The sequence below is a fragment of the Notolepis coatsorum genome (assembly GCF_963971535.1).
Source record: "Notolepis coatsorum genome assembly, chromosome: 3".
Classification (NCBI taxonomy): Eukaryota; Metazoa; Chordata; class Actinopteri; order Aulopiformes; family Paralepididae; genus Notolepis; species Notolepis coatsorum.
Genome location: NC_140167.1, coordinates 71,241,494 through 71,262,661, shown reverse-complemented (window position 1 = coordinate 71,262,661; position 21,168 = coordinate 71,241,494). Strand labels below are relative to the sequence as shown.

General features: G+C 44.3%; 1 protein-coding gene across 2 annotated transcripts in view; it reads right to left on the bottom strand.

Annotated features, from left to right (window-relative positions):
* The window catches only part of dph5 (diphthamide biosynthesis 5), a 53,552-nt gene extending 33,063 nt beyond the window's left edge, over positions 1-20,489 (bottom strand). For both annotated transcript variants that reach the window (XM_084310070.1, XM_084310071.1), the window contains exons 1-2: positions 20,104-20,489; positions 17,093-17,217 (exon numbers count right to left, since the gene is read on the bottom strand). In XM_084310070.1, coding sequence (XP_084166196.1) covers positions 17,093-17,217; positions 20,104-20,238 — 260 coding nt within the window. In that variant the 5' untranslated portion in view covers positions 20,239-20,489. The remainder of the gene's footprint in view (positions 1-17,092; positions 17,218-20,103) is intronic.
* Between the last annotated feature and the right edge of the window lie 679 nt (positions 20,490-21,168).

Here is a 21,168-nt window from a genome sequence, read left to right as displayed (position 1 = left end):
ACAGTATGCCTGCTCTGGTCCTTTACAGTAGGCCTGCTCTAGTCCTTTACAGTAACACCTGCTCTAGTCCTTTACAGTAGGCCTGCTCTGGTCCTTTACAGTAGGCCTGCTCTAGTCCTTTACAGTAACACCTGCTCTAGTCCTTTACAGTAGGCCTGCTCTAGTCCTTTACAGTAGACCTGCTCTAGTCCTTTACAGTAGGCCTGCTCTAGTCCTTTACAGTAGACCTGCTCTAGTCCTTTACAGTAGGCCTGCTCTAGTCCTTTACAGTATGTCTATTCTAGTCCTTTACAGTATGCCTGCTCTGGTCCTTTACAGTATGTCTATTCTAGTCCTTTACAGTAGGCCTGCTCTAGTCCTTTACAGTAGGCCTGCTCTAGTCCTTTACAGTATGTCTATTCTAGTCCTTTACAGTAGGCCTGCTCTAGTCCTTTACAGTATACCTGCTCTAGTCCTTTACAGTAGACCTGCTCTAGTCCTTTACAGTAGGCCTGCTCTAGTCCTTTACAGTAGACCTGCTCTAGTCCTTTACAGTAGGCCTGCTCTAGTCCTTTACAGTAAGTCTGCTCTGGTCCTTTACAGTAGGCCTGCTCTAGTCCTTTACAGTAGGCCTGCTCTAGTCCTTTACAGTAGGCCTGCTCTAGTCCTTTACAGTAGACCTGCTCTAGTCCTTTACAGTCGACCTGCTCTAGTCCTTTACAGTAGGCCTGCTCTAGTCCTTTACAGTAGGCCTGCTCTAGTCCTTTACAGTAAGTCTGCTCTGGTCCTTTACAGTAGGCCTGCTCTAGTCCTTTACAGTAGGCCTGCTCTAGTCCTTTACAGTAGACCTGCTCTAGTCCTTTACAGTAGGCCTGCTCTAGTCCTTTACAGTAAGTCTGCTCTGGTCCTTTACAGTAGGCCTGCTCTAGTCCTTTACAGTAGACCTGCTCGAGTCCTTTACAGTAGACCTGCTCTAGTCCTTTACAGTAGACCTGCTCTAGTCCTTTACAGTAGGCCTGCTCTAGTCCTTTACAGTAGGCCTGCTCTAGTCCTTTACAGTAGGCCTGCTCTAGTCCTTTACAGTATACCTGCGCTGGTCCTTTACAGTAGGCCTGCTCTAGTCCTTTACAGTATGTCTATTCTAGTCCTTTACAGTATGCCTGCTCTAGTCCTTTACAGTAGACCTGCTCTAGTCCTTTACAGTAGACCTGCTCTAGTCCTTTACAGTAAGTCTGCTCTGGTCCTTTACAGTATACCTGCTCTAGTCCTTTACAGTAGGCCTGCTCTAGTCCTTTACAGTATGCCTGCTCTAGTCCTTTACAGTAACACCTGCTCTGGTCCTTTACAGTAACACCTGCTCTGGTCCTTTACAGTAACACCTGCTCTGGTCTTTTACAGTAACACCTGCTCTGGTCCTTTACAGTAACGCCTGCTCTGGTCTTTTAGAGTAACGCCTGCTCTGGTTTTTTACAGTAACACCTGCTCTGTTTTTTTACAGTAACGCCTGCTCTGGTATTTTACAGTAACGCCTGTTCTGGTTTTTTACAGTAACACCTGCTCTGGTCTTTTACAGTAACACCTGCTCTGTTTTTTTACAGTAACACCTGCTCTGGTATTTTACAGTAACGCCTGCTCTGGTATTTTACAGTAACACCTGCTCTGGTATTTTACAGTAACACCTGTTCTGGTCTTTTACAGTAACACCTGCTCTGGTCTTTTACAGTAACGCCTGCTCTGATTTTTTACAGTAACGCCTGCTCTGGTATTTTACAGTAACGCCTGCTCTGATTTTTTACAGTAACGCCTGCTCTGGTATTTTACAGTAACACCTGTTCTGGTCTTTTACAGTAACACCTGCTCTGGTCTTTTACAGTAGGCCTCCGCACCGGTAACATGGCAGCGGTGATACACATACTTTTGTCTCAAGACTTAGTCCTGCATGTATCAACAAATGAGCATGTTGGTGTGAATTGTGCCATTATTACTACCAACTGTAATAATTGTGGAATATTACTATAATGAGCTGTATGTGTATGAACCAAGCATCACACTGTAATGTACCTGTACTTTATATGTGACAATAAACGACTACTACAGTAGGCCTGCTCTTGTCTTTTACAGTAACGCCTGCTCCGGTCTTTTACAGTAGGCCTGCTCTTGTCTTTTACAGTAACGCCTGCTCCGGTCTTTTACATTAGGGCTGCTCTTGTCTTTTACAGTAACGCCTGCTCCGGTCTTTTACATTAGGGCTGCTCTGGCCTTTTACAGTAGGCCTGCTCTGGTCTTGTTGGACGGCATGGTTTAAAATGCACCACTTGGCCTCAGGAGGCCTTTGCTTCCCAAATATGTCATGAAGTTTGTTTAAAGCATTATTTGGAGTGTATTTTGTAGTGTATTGGAGTGCATTTGGATCGTGCTGGAAAGCAGAGAATGGGACTAACTGTCTTTCCTCCGTATTGGTCAGTGGTTTTTAGGGGATGAGGAAAGATTGCTGAGCCAAACATTCAGCTAATTGTGAAGCCATTCAAGTGGCTGCAGCAGATGCAGATGTGGGTGCGGTGACACAAAGCAGTGGATCTTTCCAGAAGATTTTCGATGTTTGTTCAGCCTCCAGGTCCGTCTCAAATTGGCCAAATATGGCTAGAACTCTTACTCAATTTCAAAGCAAAACAGTTCCCTTAAAAGGGGCACTTCACAAAAAAACGTTGATTTTCCCCCCCACATAATCTCACACACATCCAAAAACTCATTTAACTTAATTTAGTTTGACAAGATACTGTGAGTAAATGAGGCTGAACGTGATGTCATCGGAGACATTGAATTCTTGTGTTGTGTTAATTACAGCACCATGAAATGATGTGATATGATGTCAAATGAATAGCAATGCCTTGCCTTATAGGGACTGCTACCGTATAATTTCATTGAGCTGTAATTAACAACACAAACATTCTATGTCCCCGTTGACATCACTGGGGGAAATATTCACAATAATTTACACTCAATAACGGTCAAACTAAATTAATGTGTGTGTTACGACCCTGGCTCAAGGCCCGCAACCTATGTGCAAAACCGACACCAAAACCTGTGTATTAACTCAAGTGCTACTATATTAAGGAATTACTAGTGTAAGCTAAAAGGATAAGGACTGGAAGAACGTGACAATCTATCTGGTAACCCACACACTTCTAAACACAGACCCTGCATGTGTGTGTGCCTGGCTGGTTTTAAACCTCCCAGCAGGTAACCAATCAGCACTAATTAACTAAGTGGCAGCCCTCACCTACATGCCCCGTGACACAGAGTGATCAGGCCTCTAGTACATAACACCTCCCCCACCAAACTGGTTGCCCAAGAGGCAACCACTACACAACAACTCATAGACAAAACAAAAAAACAACTGTGACCCCTTAGTTGTCAGGGCCACTACCACAACAGTGATAACGGGTACCACAAACACCGGTACTATGATCGTGAGAGGGCGTCTGCTAGCACGTTGTCCCTCCCACGAATGTGGCGAATATCCAAGTTATACGCCTGGAGGAACAAACTCCATCGCATCAAACGATGGTTCGAGTTCACCATGCTGCGAAGAAAAACCAAAGGGTTATGGTCTGTATACACAACAAGGGGTAAACTGGAGGATCCAACGTAAACATCAAAATGGTTCAAGGCAAGAACCAAAGCGAGCGCCTCCTTCTCTATAGTAGAGTAGTGCAGTTGATGCCTGTCAAACTTTTTAGAAAAGTAGCACACTGGGTGCTCCACCTCTAATGCATCCTCTTGCAGGAGGACGGCTCCAGCACCAAGGTCACTAGCATCCACTGCCAACTTGAATGGCAGTTGAAAATCGGGAGCTGACAGAACGGGAGCGCTAATCAGAATACCCTTGATGCTCTCAAAAGACTGTTGACAAGTCTCAGTCCACACGAAAGGTACCTTAGGACTGAGCAGATTGGTCAAAGGGGCAACAACAGAAGCAAAGTTCCTACAGAAACTCCTATAGTACCCTGCCATACCTAGGAAGCGCTTTAACTCCCGCCTGGTGAGGGGAGCAGGGAAGCCCACTATAGCCTCCACCTTAGCTGTAATGGGGCACACATGCCCACGTCCAACCACCTTACCCAGGTAGGTAACCGTGGCCTGTCCAAATTCACATTTCGCAAGGTTAACTGTCAAGTTAGCATCACCCAACCGCTTGAACACTTTTGCCAGATGCTCCACATGTTGTGACCAAGAGGAACTGTGGATAACCAGGTCATCCAGATATGCCTCACAGAACGCTACTCCGGCCAGGACCTTGTTCACTAGCCGCTGAAACGTCGCTGGGGCATTTCGCATGCCAAAGGCCATCACTGTATACTGGCAGAAACTCTCTGGTGTGACAAAAGCGGATATCTCACGTGCTCGCGGAGTAAGCGGAACCTGCCAGTATCCCTTCAGCAAATCCAATTTACTTACAAAGGCTGCTGAACCCACCCGATCGATACAGTCGTCCATCCGAGGAAGAGGGTACGAGTCCGGCTTGGTTACTGCATTAACTTAAGTCAGTACAGAACCGATGAGTGCAGTCTGGCTTATCAACAAGCAGGCAGGGGGAGCTCCACGCACTAGAGCTGGGCTCCGCAATGCCATGTCTCACCATATAGTCTACTTCCTTACTCAAGATCCGTCGTTTTTCCGGATTCACCCTGTAGGCATGTTGCTTAATTGGCCCTGCACTACCAACATCAATGTCGTGCTCGAGTACATTAGTACGACTAGGGACATCAGAAAACAAACGTGTATGCTGTCTAAGTAGGCGCACCACATCCGCACGCTCAGGAAGTGGCAAGTACGACAGGTGTGAGTCCAAGTCACCTAGTATCTGGGTGTTTGGCAACCTGCCCTGAGAAATCTCCTTCGACACAGAACAGTCGGCCACAATAGGAGATGCAGAAACTGTCAGAATAGCCACAGGCTTGACCCCTGACTGGTCCATCTGAGCCCTATCATTGTACGCCTTCAACATATTGACGTGACATAATCTACTCTTGCGCCTGCGGTCGGGAGTTTTAATCAAGTAGTCGACCTCACCAACTTTGCGCTCAATGGAGTATGGCCCACTGTATTTAGCCTGTAATGCAGACCCAAGAATAGGCGAGAGAACCAACACCTTGTCTCCCGGTGAGAATACCCTATGTCGGGCCCGCCTATCATACCACACCTTCATTTTTCCTTGGGCTACCTTTAGGTTCTCTTTCGCTAGTTCACATGCTCTACTAAGCTTAAGCCTGAAGTCACACACATAGTCCAACAAATTAGTAGAGGAAGGAGCCTGGTCAGCCAACCACTTTTCCTTCAGCAGTTTCAAAGGACCCCTCACTGTGTGGCCGAACACCAGCTCAGCCGGGCTGAATCCAAGAGACTCCTGGGTTACCTCCCTAGCAGCAAACAGAAGCAAAGGAATTCCATCATCCCAGTCTTTGTCGAACTCCGTACAATATGCCCGCAGCATTGTTTTGATAGTCTGGTGAAATCTCTCCAGCGCCCCCTGGGACTCTGGATGATAGGCAGAGGAAGGGCAATGCTGGATAGACAACTGCTGGAGGACCTGAGCAAAGAGACGGGACATGAAGTTAGACCCTTGATCTGATTGAATGACCTTTGGTAGACCAAACGTCGAAAAAAACCTAACCAGAGCTTTGGATATAGCTGGGGCTGTGATCTTGCGTAAAGGAATGGCTTCAGGAAAACGGGTCGCTGCACACATAATAGTCAAAAGGTACTGGTTCCCTGTCTTAGTTCGAGGGAGGGGACCAACACAGTCAATGAGGATCCGCTCAAAAGGTTCCCCAACGGCAGGGATAGGCTGCAGAGGAGCCTGAGGGATCTTCTGGTTTGGTTTACCAACCACCTGACACACATGGCACGAGCGACAATATTGTGCCACATCTGACTTCAAACCAGGCCAACAAAAATGTCTCAGCACACGGTCATAAGTCTTCCTGACCCCCATGTGACCAGCAAGATCATGATCATGTGCTAGATGCAGTATATCAGGACGATACACGGCTGGAACAACAATCTGAAACACACTGCCCCAGTCATCCAGACTGGACAGGTTAGGTGGTGTCCACTTTCTCATGAGCACGTCATTGCTAACAAAGTATCCTTGAGACGTAACCACCATTGCATCCTCTAAAACCGCCTCTTCAAAGAGGGACGACAAGGAGACATCCTTGTTTTGCTCTAGTACCAACTGCTCATGAGACGGTATCACCTTACCAAAACCCTCATCAGGGCCACTTTTCAACTCAACAAAGAACGTGTCACTAAGTGTCATATCACCATCTAAGTTAACAACCTCATGGGTGTCACATTTGACCTTTGACATTGCGCATGTTACCGCACACACAGGAAACACTCCTGGATGCTTCTGTGCGAACTCATCAGGAACCTCAGAAACTACAGGGACGGGAACTACAACTGGAGTAGCCAGCACTTTGCCACCGGCCAAATCGTTCCCTAGAATGAAGGACACCCCCTTTATGGGAATGTGAGAACACACTCCTACGACAACATTGCCTGATACTAAGGGAGAGTTTAGCGAGACCTCATGCAAAGGAGTATTCACAAAGCCTCCTCCAAAGCCCTGAACAATGGCACCGGAATGCAATGAAGAATCTTCCGAAAATGGCAAAATCCCATCCAGAATGAGAGACTGGAAAGCTCCTGTATCTCTCCATATTGTAATAGCCTGCCTTGATCCTAATGCACCAACCAGTGAAACAAATCCATCCATCATAAATGTTGAGGAGCCCTCTAGCTCCCTGTCTGCACCTTTGATACTTTGCACCCCACCCTCTAATGTCGGCATAGGTGTCCTGTCCATGATTTCTACCAGAGCCACCGTTTTTACATTTTTCTGCTTAAGCACAGGGCATCCAGCAACGATATGACCAGGCTCCTTACAGTAAAAACAGATAACCCCCTCTGGGAATGCACTAGCAGAGCCACCTTGCCTAGGAGTCGAAGTAAACCGACCAGCAGACACGAGTGCCGGGAACCGGCTCCCCTGAGAAGGACGCCTACTACCCCTGGACTCCACACGGCCCTCCTCTACAAAGACAGATTTGTGTGTTAACACAAACTCATCAGCCAAGACAGCAGCGTCGGCTATCTTCGATACCTTATGCTCATTTAGATGTGTGGACACGTTATCAGGAACACACCTTTTAAATTCCTCTAGGAGAACCAACTGTCTGAGCTGCTCCCTTGACTCTGCGAGGTGCACCACCGGTCAAACAGGTTCTCCTTCTCTTTTCCAAATTCAACATAAGACTGCCCCTCCTGCCTACGATAACCTCTAAAACGCTGACGATAGGCCTCGGGGACCAACTCATAAGCCCTCAATATGGAAGCTTTAACCAGTTCATAATCAGCGCTTTGTTCAAGGGACAGAGCAGTGTAGGCTTCTTGTGCCCTACCAACCAAAACACATTGCAGCAGCAGTGTCCAGGCGGTATCAGGCCACTTCAATGTGGTTGCCACCCGTTCAAAAAGGGGGAAATATCTTTCCACGTCTTTCTCAAAAAACGGAGGCACCATTCTAATATTCCTGCCTACATCAAAACCGGAACGTGACTCTGGATGCAGAACACCCGCCTGTAAGGCAGCATGCTTATACTCAAGCTCCTTCTGCGCACGCTCGTGCTCCAGCAACATTTGTCTCTCCTTAAGCTCCCGCTCCTCTTTCCTCTCTTTAAGCTCACGCTCCTCTCTCCTCTCTCTCTCCTTAAGCTCACGCTCATGCTCACGCTCCTCTCTCCTCTCCTTAAGCTCACGCTCCTCTCTCCTCTCCTCACGCTCTTGGTGTAGCTGCCTCTCCTTAAACTCCAACTCTCTAACCCTCCATTCACCCTCTGCACCAGGTAAAAGCGGAGACGCGTCAGACGAAGGAGGCTGCTCCACCCTCTCCTCAAGCACCTGCCCTCTAATGAGCAACACCCTTAAAGCACTCAAGGCAGATGGCTTCAACCGTTTCTCACTGGGAGAAAGCTCCACCTTGTAGTGTACAGCAAGCTCCAGAAGCTGTTCTTTGGAAAACCTCTCCAACAAGTCATGCGAAGGGAGATCAACAAAATCCCTAACGGAAGCCATCTTTCCTACACCAGCGCCACCACCCGTTCACCATAGAGTCACCAAAGAAACACCAAAGAACCACCGAAGAACGACTAAAGAACCACGACGAACCACTGAAGAACCATACTGAATGCCAAAGCCACTAATAACAACCATAAAGGGACGCTGTGGCAATGTGTGCTACGGAGCGCACATTTCAAGGACGTAAAAAAAAACAAAAAAAAAAAACCACACCCACCCTAAATAGACGTGACATACACTCAGGGTGTTAGGTGCTACCAGGTATGCTCAACAAACAAACAAACAAAACAAAATAAATCCAACAAACAATTCCAAACAGGTGCGCCTTCTAACCTGATGTGACCACATATGCTTCTACGTCTAAACTGCAGGAAAAAAAAAAACCCGGCCTACCACATGTCTACCCTAAGAAACACTAATTCAAGCCCTACCACACTACCTGTGTTTCCTGGCCGCCCTAACCTACCTACCCTTAAACTAATGCCCTGTAGACCTAACTTTCTTCAACCACACCTGCTACCAGTCAAAGATCATATACAATCATTTCATTGACCGCCCCAGGAGTACGTGGTGCACCGGACGCTAACCCACAACCAGAAAATAATGTCCCTATCTACATGTGGTGCCTACTAAACTATATACAGTATTTTAACAGCATAAGTAGTCACATCAAATTACAAACAAATACGGCATACTCACCTGTTTGATGAAATGGCTCAGCCCCCACGTTACACCAAATGTAACGAACACCACCCAAACCATAATATGATGACACCCCGTGCAACACAAAAAAAAAAACACCAAACAAAGTTCTAGGGGTAAAAGATCCCGGATGAGCGCCCAATTGTTACGACCCTGGCTCAAGGCCCGCAACCTATGTGCAAAACCGACACCAAGTGCTACTATATTAAGGAATTACTAGTGTAAGCTAAAAGGATAAGGACTGGAAGAACGTGACAATCTATCTGGTAACCCACACACTTCTAAACACAGACCCTGCATGTGTGTGTGCCTGGCTGGTTTTAAACCTCCCAGCAGGTAACCAATCAGCACTAATTAACTAAGTGGCAGCCCTCACCTACATGCCCCGTGACACAGAGTGATCAGGCCTCTAGTACATAACAGTGTGCAAAACTGTTTGAGTTTTGGGATGTGTGTGAGATTATGTGCAAAATAAATAAGCATTGTTTTTTGGTGAAGTGCTCCTGAAATGTGTTTTGCATAAGTTTCCACGCCAAACTTATTTGGGGTTTTTACTGTTCAGAAAGTCAAACATTCACCACTCAATTTGATAGTATAAGTTTATAAGACTTCAAGTTCAAGTTTCTTTATTAGTTGTCATACAGAAGTACAGAATACTTTTATACAAAATGCTTCTTTCTGTTACGCTCCAGAGACTGTGCTAGACAAAAAAGATAAGTATAAAATAAAATAAGTATAGTAGTATAAAATAAAATAAGTATAGTAGTATAAAATAGAAGTCACGTCGTACGTAGACACAAGTGTTCAATATGTACATATGTACAATGCAGAGTAGAAGTAACTGAGTTACCATACAATATACTATACAATATACTAATATACAATATACTATATAGTGCAAAGCAGAAATGGGATGAGGTACAATTTAGGTACAATTTACAGTAAGGTGTCCTGAGGTATGGGTTGTAGTGCAAATTCTTTGCCAATAAATATAAAGTGTGTTTAGGTGTTCTAAAGTGTGTAAGTGGGTGCTGCAGTGAGTCGTTTGTTTAAAGTGAGTGTGTGCGTGTGGATGTGTGTGCTGTGAGTGCATTTGATGGTTGTTGTATAGTGTTATTGTTTGTTGAGCAACCTGATGGCCTGGGGATAGAAGCTTCTTCTGAGTCTTTCTGTGCTTTCCATGAGACTCCGGTATCGCTTGCCTGACCGCAGCAGTTCAAAGAGGCAGTTGTTTGGGTGGCTGGAGTCCTTGATGATTCTCTTAGCCTTACCCATGCACCGCTTGTTGTAAATGTTCTGGAGAGTGGGAAGCCCCCCTCCAATTGTGCGTTCGGCTGAACGGGCCACTCTCTGTAGTCTGCTACGGTCTTGTGCGGTGCTATTCCCAAACCAGGAGGTGATATTGCCAGTCAGGATGCTCTCTATTGTACATGAGTAGAAGTTCTTAAGCATCTTCTGACTGACTTGGAACTTCCTTAGGCGCCTGAGGAAGTAGAGGCGTTGCCGTGCCTTCCTCACAACACTGTCAATGTGTGTGGTCCATGTCAAGTCCTCGGATATGTGGACTCCGAGGTACTTAAAACTGTTCACTTCTGGTTATACTATTAGATTCTGATTATAGGAGATTTGCTAGGCTAGCTGGTCTGTATATAAAGTAAATCACTGCATTTATATAGCAGCTTTTATCCAAAGCGCTTTACAATTTGTTTCTCACATTTTACCCATTCACTCATACAGTACATTCACACACCGACGGCGGAGGCAACCATGCAAGGTGACAACCTGCTCATCAGAAGCAGTTAGGGGTTAAGTGTCTTGCTCAAGCTGGGAATCGAACCGGGAACCTCCGGATTACCAGACGACTGCTCTACTGTAGCTGTATCCACTTCCATTAATTTGTGCCAAACTAGGCGAGCTTGGAGACCCGATAGCTTTCTACTGAATGCACACAGAGAGGAAATTGGTATCTATCTTCTTGTCTGACTCTGGAGAAGACAGTAAGCATTAATTGAGAAAAATACGTAATATAATTTCTTTTGTCAATATATCATACATCAATCATTTTTGTCCAAAGACCCCAAACTCATGTTTAAGTCTAGTAAAAGCGGTGGATCGGATCTGTATCTGGTATCGGCCGATACCGAAGGTTTGGTACTCAGATTTGGTATTGGCAGTGGAGAAGTGGTACCAGTGTGTCCCCCTAATTTCAAGTGATGACACTTGTCTCCTCAACAGCGCCTTCAAAAAGGGGAAAATAACTGTGTTGCAAGATGCTCCACAGTTCCACAGTGGGTATCCTATAACTGTGTTGAGAAATGCTCCACAGTGGGTATCCTGTAAGCGTGTTGAGAAACGCTCCACAGTGGGTATCCTGTAACTCAGTGCTTCTCAAACTTTTTCTGTCAGGCCCCCCTTTGGCGGACCAAAATATTTTGGGCCCCCCCCCCCCCCCCTCGCCCCAACAAAATAGTCATGAAATGGGCCATGTTTAAATTTATTGAAATAACACCAATATCGTGACCTTTCAAATTGGCCCTATATTTTTTTTTCAGAGCTGTCATGGATGAAAAGCCAGCTTCACACAGATACTGTATGTGGTGCTGAATGGTATCAACACCTTAACTGCTGCATCATGAGATACTTGGTGGGCCATGAGATGAGATATACTTGGTACTCAGCACCACACTCTGAAACTAGCTCTCTAGGTGGTATCAGATGAGATTTCAAAGAGTTCTTCCAAGAGTTTGGATGGAGATGTGTCAGGAAGCTTTGTCTCAATGTTGTCTGTAAAGTTTTTTTTTTATCCAGAGTAACTTGGTGATCCTTTTCTGTGTTTTATTAAATAATGATTTTCAGATTTTGAGAAATGGTATTTTCATGGAGAACAGAACATTTTTTATTATTATTTTTTAATAAATCTCAAGGCCCCCCCTGTCATGCCTCTGCGCCCCCACTTTGAGAAACACTGCTGTAACTGTTGAGAAACGCTCCACAGTGGGTATCCTGTAACTGTGTTGAGAAACGCTCCACAGTGGGTATCCTGTAACTGTGTTGAGAAACGCTCCACAGTGTATCCTGTAACTGTGTTGATAAACGCTCCAGTGTATCCTGTAACTGTGTTGATAAACGCTCCAGAGTGGGTATCCTGTAACTGTGTTGAGAAACGCTCCACAGTGGGTATCCTGTAACTGTGTTGAGAAACGCTCCACAGTGTATCCTATAACTGTGTTAAGAAACGCTCCACAGTGGGTATCCTATAAGGCTTGAAAGTACCCTCTATGTTCTCTATGTCTACGGTTATGATCACATTGCGATGCAATGAGCCAGGCCACATCCTGAGGTGGTCAGGCTCCTGACGTGATCAGGATTCAACCCCAGTCTGGAAGCAAACCGGCCACAACGAGCAAACGTGAGGAGACAGGGGGCAAGAGGAGGGGGTGGGGGGGGATGCGGACATGATCCAAACAACGGGACAAGATGTTACATTTGCACCCGTGTGGTGTTGCAATAGCTCCCGGTCTCCCCTACATGGGAGCAGGACTTGACAGTTCTGGGGAAGTTGTGGTGGAGAGAGCTTACAGGCCTTTTGCTGCATCGTTTCAGAATGTTTAAATCCACATGGGGATGTTGTGTAATGCGATTGGACCAGAAACCAGCATGACAGCATGTCATATTTTGTTCGCTACGTCATTGTTTATTCGACAAATGTGTTTCCATCGCCCCCCACCTCAGGCAAGCATAAAGACTTTTTTGCAGTTTTCCCAGTCAGCTTGTAATAAGACACTTTTATCAAATAAAAAAACGTCAAAGGCAACACAGCTAACGAGACCACAGGACTCAGTAAGTAAGCTAATGGTTATGCATCGATTACACTACTGATAAGTACGTCATACCACTTAATGTAAAAAATAAAAGTGGTTAAGTTTCAGACTGAGCTTGTCATCTCCCCCCAAAGATACTGTTCTTTCATTTCATCTCACCTGCTTAATTTCCATTTCTCAAAACTCGCATACAAACAGCAGCAGTCCCACTCCTGTTCCTCACCCTCCAACCACCCACCCGCTGATGGTGAATAGACTGCATTTATATAGTGCTTTTATCCAAAGCACTTTGCAACTTGTGCCTCACATTCACCCATTCACTCACACTTTCACACACTGATGTGTGACCATGCAAGATGGCGATCTGCTCATCTGGAGCAGTTTGGGGGTTATGTGTCTGGAGCAGTTCGGGGTTAAGTGTCTGGAGCAGTTCGGGGTTAAGTGTCTGGAGCAGTTCGGGGTTAAGTGTCTGGAGCAGTTCGGGGTTAAGTGTCTGGAGCAGTTTGGGGTTAAGTGTCTGGAGCAGTTCGGGGTTAAGTGGCTGGAGCAGTTCGGGGTTAAGTGTCTGGAGCAGTTCGGGGTTAAGTGTCTGGAGCAGTTCGGGGTTAAGTGTCTGGAGCAGTTAGGGGTTAAGTGTCTGGAGCAGTTCGGGGTTAAGTGCAAGGACACTTGGCCTCGTTGCTGGTAGGAGCTGGAATCTAACCTTCCGATTACCAGATGACTGCTTTACCTGAGCCCCTATCGTTGAGGACCAGTGACCACCCAAAACCAACAGACAAGCTGTAGGCAGCACTGCGATCAGTCCCTCCAGTAACGTGGAGAGTGGAGACAGTAGGGTTGCCGCAGTGATGTGAAATTTCCCATGACTAATAAACTCATGACAACACCGGTATTACAGGTGACACCGGACATTAACTAAATTCAGGGATTAAAGCAAAAAAAATCTCCCGACTGAAATTTTTTTCAGGCCAAGTCATATTCTTATTTTAACCTCCACTGTATTTCTTTTTAATAGCGTTGGCGTTTTAAGGGAGCCTACTTGTTTCGGTTTCGTCGATAATCCAATGTAGTTACCCCCCCACCCCGCCTACCCAACCCTTCCCTCCCCAACCACCTCCAATGTACAGTCCCCCCCCCCTCCACCCAACCTCCTCCAATGTACAGTTTCTTCGTCAAATGTATATGCTCTCTTTTTTAGACTCTTATTGTATCACAAACAATACTGTGTAAATCTGGTACGTCATAAATGTATAGATGTAGCAGTATTATCTATCTGTATGTAGAGCTGCCGCGATAACCGCATTACCGCGGTATCGCTGTTGCATCACGCTCACCGCAGAGTTAGGCTGAATACCGCGTCACCGCTGTTTTTTATCATAATAATAAAGTTGGCTTGCGGCTCTGCAGATATACCCTACTCGGTTCCAAGCGACCCTATTGGGTAGAAGTGGTACCAGAAAAGTCATGTGAAACATTGCAGACCACTGACTGGTCAGAAGAGAGACGCGTCACACTTTGTAGCCTCTGAACATAAACAGAACGCCGCCATCTTTACTGCCTCGCTAAGGATGCATTTCATTCAGGATTTGTTTGCGACAGAACCAAGTGCAATAAACAAAAAAGAATGGATTCACTGTGTATTCTGCCTTATTTATTGATGAAACAAAACCGACATCAACCCAATTTACCACCGAGCGGAGAGTTTAGTGTCACAACAAGATCGCTGATGTGTTAAGTTTGTTGTTGTTATTAGCCTAATACTACCGTCAGCCGATATACACAAGAGGTAACGTTAAACCCGGGTTTGCTTGGTAGAATACACAATGAGAGGTAACGTTAGCTTTGGCAGAATAGACACAACGAGAGTCTGGTTAATGTTGTTATTGATTGATTGATTGATTGATTGAAACTGTGTTAAACTCTGGCTTGCTGCAAGCCCTCGGACATCTATGCCCACGGAGCTTTCAGTGTACACAAGCGAGCGGCCCCGCCTGCATCCCCACACGGAGACAAACGGAGTAGTACCTGGCTGCAGTGGAAAAGGAACGAAGTACCAGGTGCCTAAAGCGGGTCGAGTCGAGTAGGTACTATGCAGTGGAAAAGCGCCATTAGACTAGAGGCAGGCTATAAGAGTAGACTACTAAAAAAAAAAAAAAATGCATTCAAATTTTTTTTTTTTTGTGCGCACTGTGCGGTAATAACCGCGGCGGTAGGAAATATTTCGCAAATTCGTGCGGTAAGGAAAATATCAATACCGCGGCAGCTCTATCTGTATGTCATGTATGTCATATATGTTATGATGAATTGAAAATGGGGGACCCTGATGTAAAGAGGAAAGTCTTTCTCTGGTCTGCAACCCCTTGACAATTGTGTGTATTGAGCTGTACTGTATTGTACCCATTCTGCAATCTGTTATAACAATCAATCAATATTTAACCGATTGCAGAATGGGTACAATACAGTATGGCTCAATACACACAATTGTTAAGGGGATGCAGACCAGAGAAAGACGTTTGTCTTGTTTACATCATCAGGGTCCCCCATTTTCAATTCATAGTGACATTTATGACATGCATGACATTGACATCATGACATTTATGGCATAGGGACATACTACAGGTATATAGTACTGTTACATTTGTGACATATACGATATGCAAATATACAGTAATGTTACCCATAGATCCTGACAGAGATTATACATATGATGGGGAGGAGACTGTACATTAGGAGGGGGTGGGTGGGTGGGAGAAAATATACAGTACTGTTACCCATAGATCCTAACAGAGATTATATACATATGATGGGGAGGAGACTGTACATTAGGAAGGGGTGGGTGGGAGAGAAATATACAGTACTGTTACCCATAGATCCTAAGAGAGATTATATGCATATGATGGGGAGGAGACTGTACATTAGGAGGGGGTGGTGGTAGAAAAAAGATACATACGGTGGGGAGAGAATATATACGGTGGGGAGGAGACTGTCTACAGATACACCTGTGTGATGTTGCTACGGAGTTAAGCTAATAAACGTATACTCACAACCACAGCAGGGGACTCACATATTGTACTGTGAAGTAACACGACAATGACAAACGTGTTGTTTCTGTTTTTCTTTTTGACATCGTTGCGGCACACGGAACAAGTTAACTCACCACTACAGCCCCCAGTAGCGCTGCCTAGCCAGTCTCTTCAAACGTCCTCTCCTCTCGAAACTTTTTGTTAGGTGGTCCCGCTGATCCCTTTCATCCGAGAACCCCGCGGTGGGTTCTCTTTTTAGTGGCCGGCTTACTCCTTCCATTTAACCGACGCTATTAAGCTAACGTTAGCTAATCGGTATATAGCAGCGAGTGCAAGCAGCGTGGTGGCTGTGACGTTGGTAAACAAGCAGTTGACGCGTGAGGCTGCAAAAAAGGCGACTCGTAAAACCAAAACACACCGCAGTTTTTAATTATTCTACATGACTATTTTGTTACCCTGCCATGTGGCGGACAAACTTCTCAGACCTCGCAATTGTCACTCGCCCAATAGCCTGCAGCTGCAACCGCGGAGCAAGCCTCCGGAGTGAGCAGCGTAATCCTGTCTCTCGAGTCGCTGAGTGATGATGACTGCTTGGCGCGATAGGGAAAAAAAGCCCTTTTCCATATTTGGCGCCTCTGATTGGCTCAATTTAGTTTCAATCTGTATGCATCTACAAATCATGCAAATACTTCCGTCAGACTGCGAATCAAATGGACGGATCTCCCCAATCAACGGAACGCGGACGGAACGCTTTAATGCATGTAAATTACACTCAATATCTGTGGAGTGTTTACTTTGATCTTTAACATTATGCGGCTACATTGATCCGCTGTGTTTTTCCGTCTACGTCTGATTTTAATGAATTTTCAATGAACAGTATCCATTTGTTGGACAGACAAGAGTTGACGTTATGTTCTAATTTAAAAGTAAACCAAAAAAACAGTAATACCTTCCATCAGTTTTCCATCCATTCATTGACTGATCAAGGACGGAACAATGTAGCTGCAGCCTTATTTAGTGCATCGTGCAAATATAATGTTGCTGCTCTGGACTGGTCCTATGAGCTCCTCTCCAGTCGATCTGCTCTGGGGTTTAATCCAAAATATTTCCAAATCCTCTGCCATCGTTAGTACGTCTCTAGAGCCTCCTTTCTCTCCTTCACGCAAAGTTAAATCTACTCTCAAAGCTACTCTGTGATCGGTGCAGAGACGTATAAAATAGATCTGCTGTCCGTGTTTAGAATGTTGTCTAGTATTGATAACACGTTTGGTATTTTACAAATGCAAGTTTTTAAATTTTATGAATGTGGGCACTGATGTGTGAAAATGAACTAAATGGGTTTTATTTTTTTAAAGTAACACCGGTATCACCGACTACCGCGTCAAGCCTAGGAGGCAGCAGCCCGTCATGCCCATCATCACTTACCCGAAAGGGTCTCCCACCACCAGGAAGGCCACGTCGCCGACATCAGCCCCTTTCAGGATCTCATCGGCCTCCTGTTCTACCATGTCCCTGTCGGCCAGGATCAGCTCCCGGCCGTAATACTCCTCCTGATGGTGGAGGGTTTTAAGAAGGGGAATTACTGCTCGGTGTTCTAAAAACAAGGATGTTATTCATATGGCCGAGTACAATCACCATTCAACACGACGACAAATCTCAGGTTTTTTACCAGGGTTCATTTTTATTCGATTCATTTCTATACTTATTAACCATGTGATAGGAATACAGAATCGATTCAGTCAATTAATATATTAAGTTTCAAGTTTATTTAATAGTTGTCATACAGAAGTACAGAATACTTTTATACAAAATGCTTCTTACTGTTGCGCTCCAGAGACTGTGCAAGACAAGATAAGTATGAAATAAAATAACATAGTAAAATTAGAAGTAAAAAAAATGAGGTCACAGTGTTCAGTTTAGACATATGTACAATGTTCGATGCAGAATAGACGTAGTTACCATACAATATACAATACTGTGCAGTGTACTAATATACAATACTATATAGTGCAAGGCAGAAATGGAGAAATGGGACGAGGTGCAATTTAGGTACAATTCACAGTAGGTGTACGAGTTGTAGTGCAAATCCTTTATCAATAAATATAAAGTGTAAGTGTGTTTGTGTGATCTAAAGTGTGGAGAGTGGGTGCTGCAGTGTGTTGTTTGTTTGAGTGAGTGTGTGCGTGTGGGTGTGGGTGTGTGTGCTGTGTGCATTTGATGGTTGTTGCATAGTGATTATTGTTCGTTTAGCAGCCTGATGGCCTGGGGATAGAAGCTTCTTCTGAGTCTTTCTGTGCTCGCCTTAAGACTCCGGTATCGCTTGCCTGACCGCAGCAGTTCAAAGAGGCAGTTGTTCGGGTGGCTCGAGTCCTTAATAATTCTCTTAGCCTTCCCCTTGCACCGCTTGTTGTAAATGTTCTGGAGTACATTTACAACGCTAAAGTAAACGCTAACCATGTCCTTAACGCCCCTATGTGTAGAATTCTCCATGGTAATATATCATACATGATTACTGAATTACTAATATAGTTACTACAAATATATGTACACTACACATTGTAAATGGTTTTCAATGCATTACTTATGGCTATAACACAACATACAATATGTACCTTTTTCCTGTAGTCGATAAGTACTTTATTTACATATTTTAAGCAAGATCGGGCTGGTTTTATGGTAATCATTATCAATTGTATTGGCCCTCTGTCAACATGTTTTTAAAACATTTGTTTTCAATGTTTCAATGTGTTTGTCTTGATGTACAATGTTCAGTTGCACTGGAGAAATGCATTTGCCTAGTTATGTCTAGGAGCACAATTCGGTTGCCAGGAGATTTATGTTGGCATCAGTTATTATTTTCTTTATCGACCAGCCCTAAGAGAAGGGCACAGTATCTGGTTCAAAACTGATCTACTTGACAAGTGAAAGCACTTGGTAAATATTTAGAACATGTTTGTAAAGCTAGTAGCTAGAATGTGTTCCATCAAATAAATGAGATGCGACTTCACTATGAACATAACTACAATCCGTGTGTGTGTGTGTGTGTGTGTGTGTGTGTGTGCGTGTGTGTGTGTGTGTGTGTGTGTGTGATTGATTTAATTAACAGATTGCAGAATGGGTACAATACAGTACAGCTCAACACACAATTGTTACGGGGATGCAGACCAGAGAAAGACTTTCGTCTTGTTTACATCAGGGTCCCCTCTCTGGTAAACAAGAATACCCTGAAGACTCTGGCAGGAGCACTCATTCAGGGGTACTACGACTATGCTTGCACCTCATGGTACCAAAGCACCTCAAAGGCGCTAAAAACAAAATTACAAACATCTCAAAACAAACTGGTCAGACTACTGCTTGACCTTACTCCTAGAACCCACCTCACCCCTGCCCACTTTGACAACCTAGGATGGCTTAGAGTAGACGACAGAGTACAGCAACTAGCAATGGGCCTGGTCTACAAGATACACTACACGACCAAGGTACCCATGTACATGTCAAAATACTTCCCAAAGGTCAGTGAATACCACGATCACAACACCAGAGGGAGCTCCACAAATCATGTTAAACCCAGATTCGGCTCAAATAAGGGACTAAACACGTTTCGCAATTATGCCACATCAATGTGGAACGCCCTACCCAAAGCTGTAAAGGAATGTGGATCACTACCCACTTTCAAAACCTCTCTCAAGGGACACCTACGGGAGACTGCAATTCAACACTGGCCCCTGTAAATATCCTAACCCAACCCCCTCCAATGTACAGTAATTTACCTAGTATGGTTGTCAATAGTCCAATGTACAATTTTGTTTGTTTGTACAGTGTCTCCCCCCCCCCCCCTCAATGTACAGTTTTACTTGTTTATACAGTGTGCCCCCCTCCCCCACCTCCAATGTAAATTACCCAGTATGGTTGTCAACAATATCCCAATGTACCCAACCCCCCCCCACCCAACCTCCTCCAATGTACAGTTTCTACGTCAAATGTATATACTCCCTTTTCTTGACTCCGTCTGTATCACAAACAGTACTGTATTTGCAAATCTGGTATGTCATAAATGTATAGATGTAGCAGTACTGACTATCTGTATGTCATAAATGTCCTGATGAATTGAAAATGGGGGACCCTGATGTAAACAAGACGAAAGTCTTTCTCTGGTCTGCATCCCCTTAACAATTGTGTGTATTGAGCTGTACTGTATTGTACCCATTCTGCAATCTGTTAATAAAGTTTTCAATCAATCAATTCAATCAATCAATCAATCCCCCATTTTCAATCATCATTCATCATGAACAACAACGTATGTGTGTGTGTGTGCGCGCGTGCGTGCGCGTGTGTGTGTGTGTGTAAAGACAGATAAGCATAGGATCGCGCCTTTCTTCAAGCATCTGTTCCACGCCATGTAAGGTGGAACAGACAATCAACAGTCAGTGACTTACCAGTGCATCTCTCCCTACTGTCAACATGGACGTGTAGGCTTCCAGGTACACACGGGAGCACCCTCTCACCACCTCCAGCCCCTTCACGGTGATGTCTTTTGCATCTCCCAGTCCAAGCCCAATGAAATACAGCATTGTATCGTTGTAATAAATATGAACTGATTATGGACGAACTACCGGATTGTGTTCACAGCTGCTGCTGCTGCGGTCATACACAAACACAAAGATGCCGACAGGCGCTTCCAGCAGTGTAACTAACATACAAGAACGACAACACGAATGACAATTGTCTACCTTAATTCCGCTCAACAAAAGAGACATTTACAATACTTCATATTTCGCAAGAAGCTATGGCTAATAACAACTTCACGTGTTGCTCCATTGGAGTAACCGATATACGATGTACCGTAAAGCGTCTTGATTTTTACGACGGTAACTGCGACAGAGCTATGTTTTTTTTATTTGATTTGAAATCTTTATTTCGAACATGTAAATGAATACAAACAAAATAAATAACTAAACAAAATCAAAACATAACTCAAACAAAAGAATAACTAAACAAAAGCAAAACATAACTCAATTTACATGTTCGAAAAGGCATAGGAAGAAGTATACACTTATTTAATCCTACCCCTTTTCCACTACTCAAATGAGTGTACTATTTTAAAACATAAAAAAAAAATATATATATATATATATATATATATATATATATATATGCAAAACAAAAAAAACAAAAACTATGTATGTAAAACATGAAAGAAATAAAATTAAAATGTAAACACCCGTGAATATCAAGTCCCTTCCTCATCCCTGTACCTCGTGAACATCATTTCCTTATACATCAAAGTATAAGGTTTAAAGTAAGATAGTTGATTGATTGATTGATTGATTGATTGATTGATTGATTGATTGATTGGAAACTTCATTAACAGATTGTAGAATGAGTACAGTACAGTACGGCTCAATACACACAATTGTTAAGGGGATGCAGACCAGAGAAAGACTTTCGTCTAAGTTTAAAGGGGAACTATCTTATAAATGGCCTTTTTGAGTGTTTAGCAT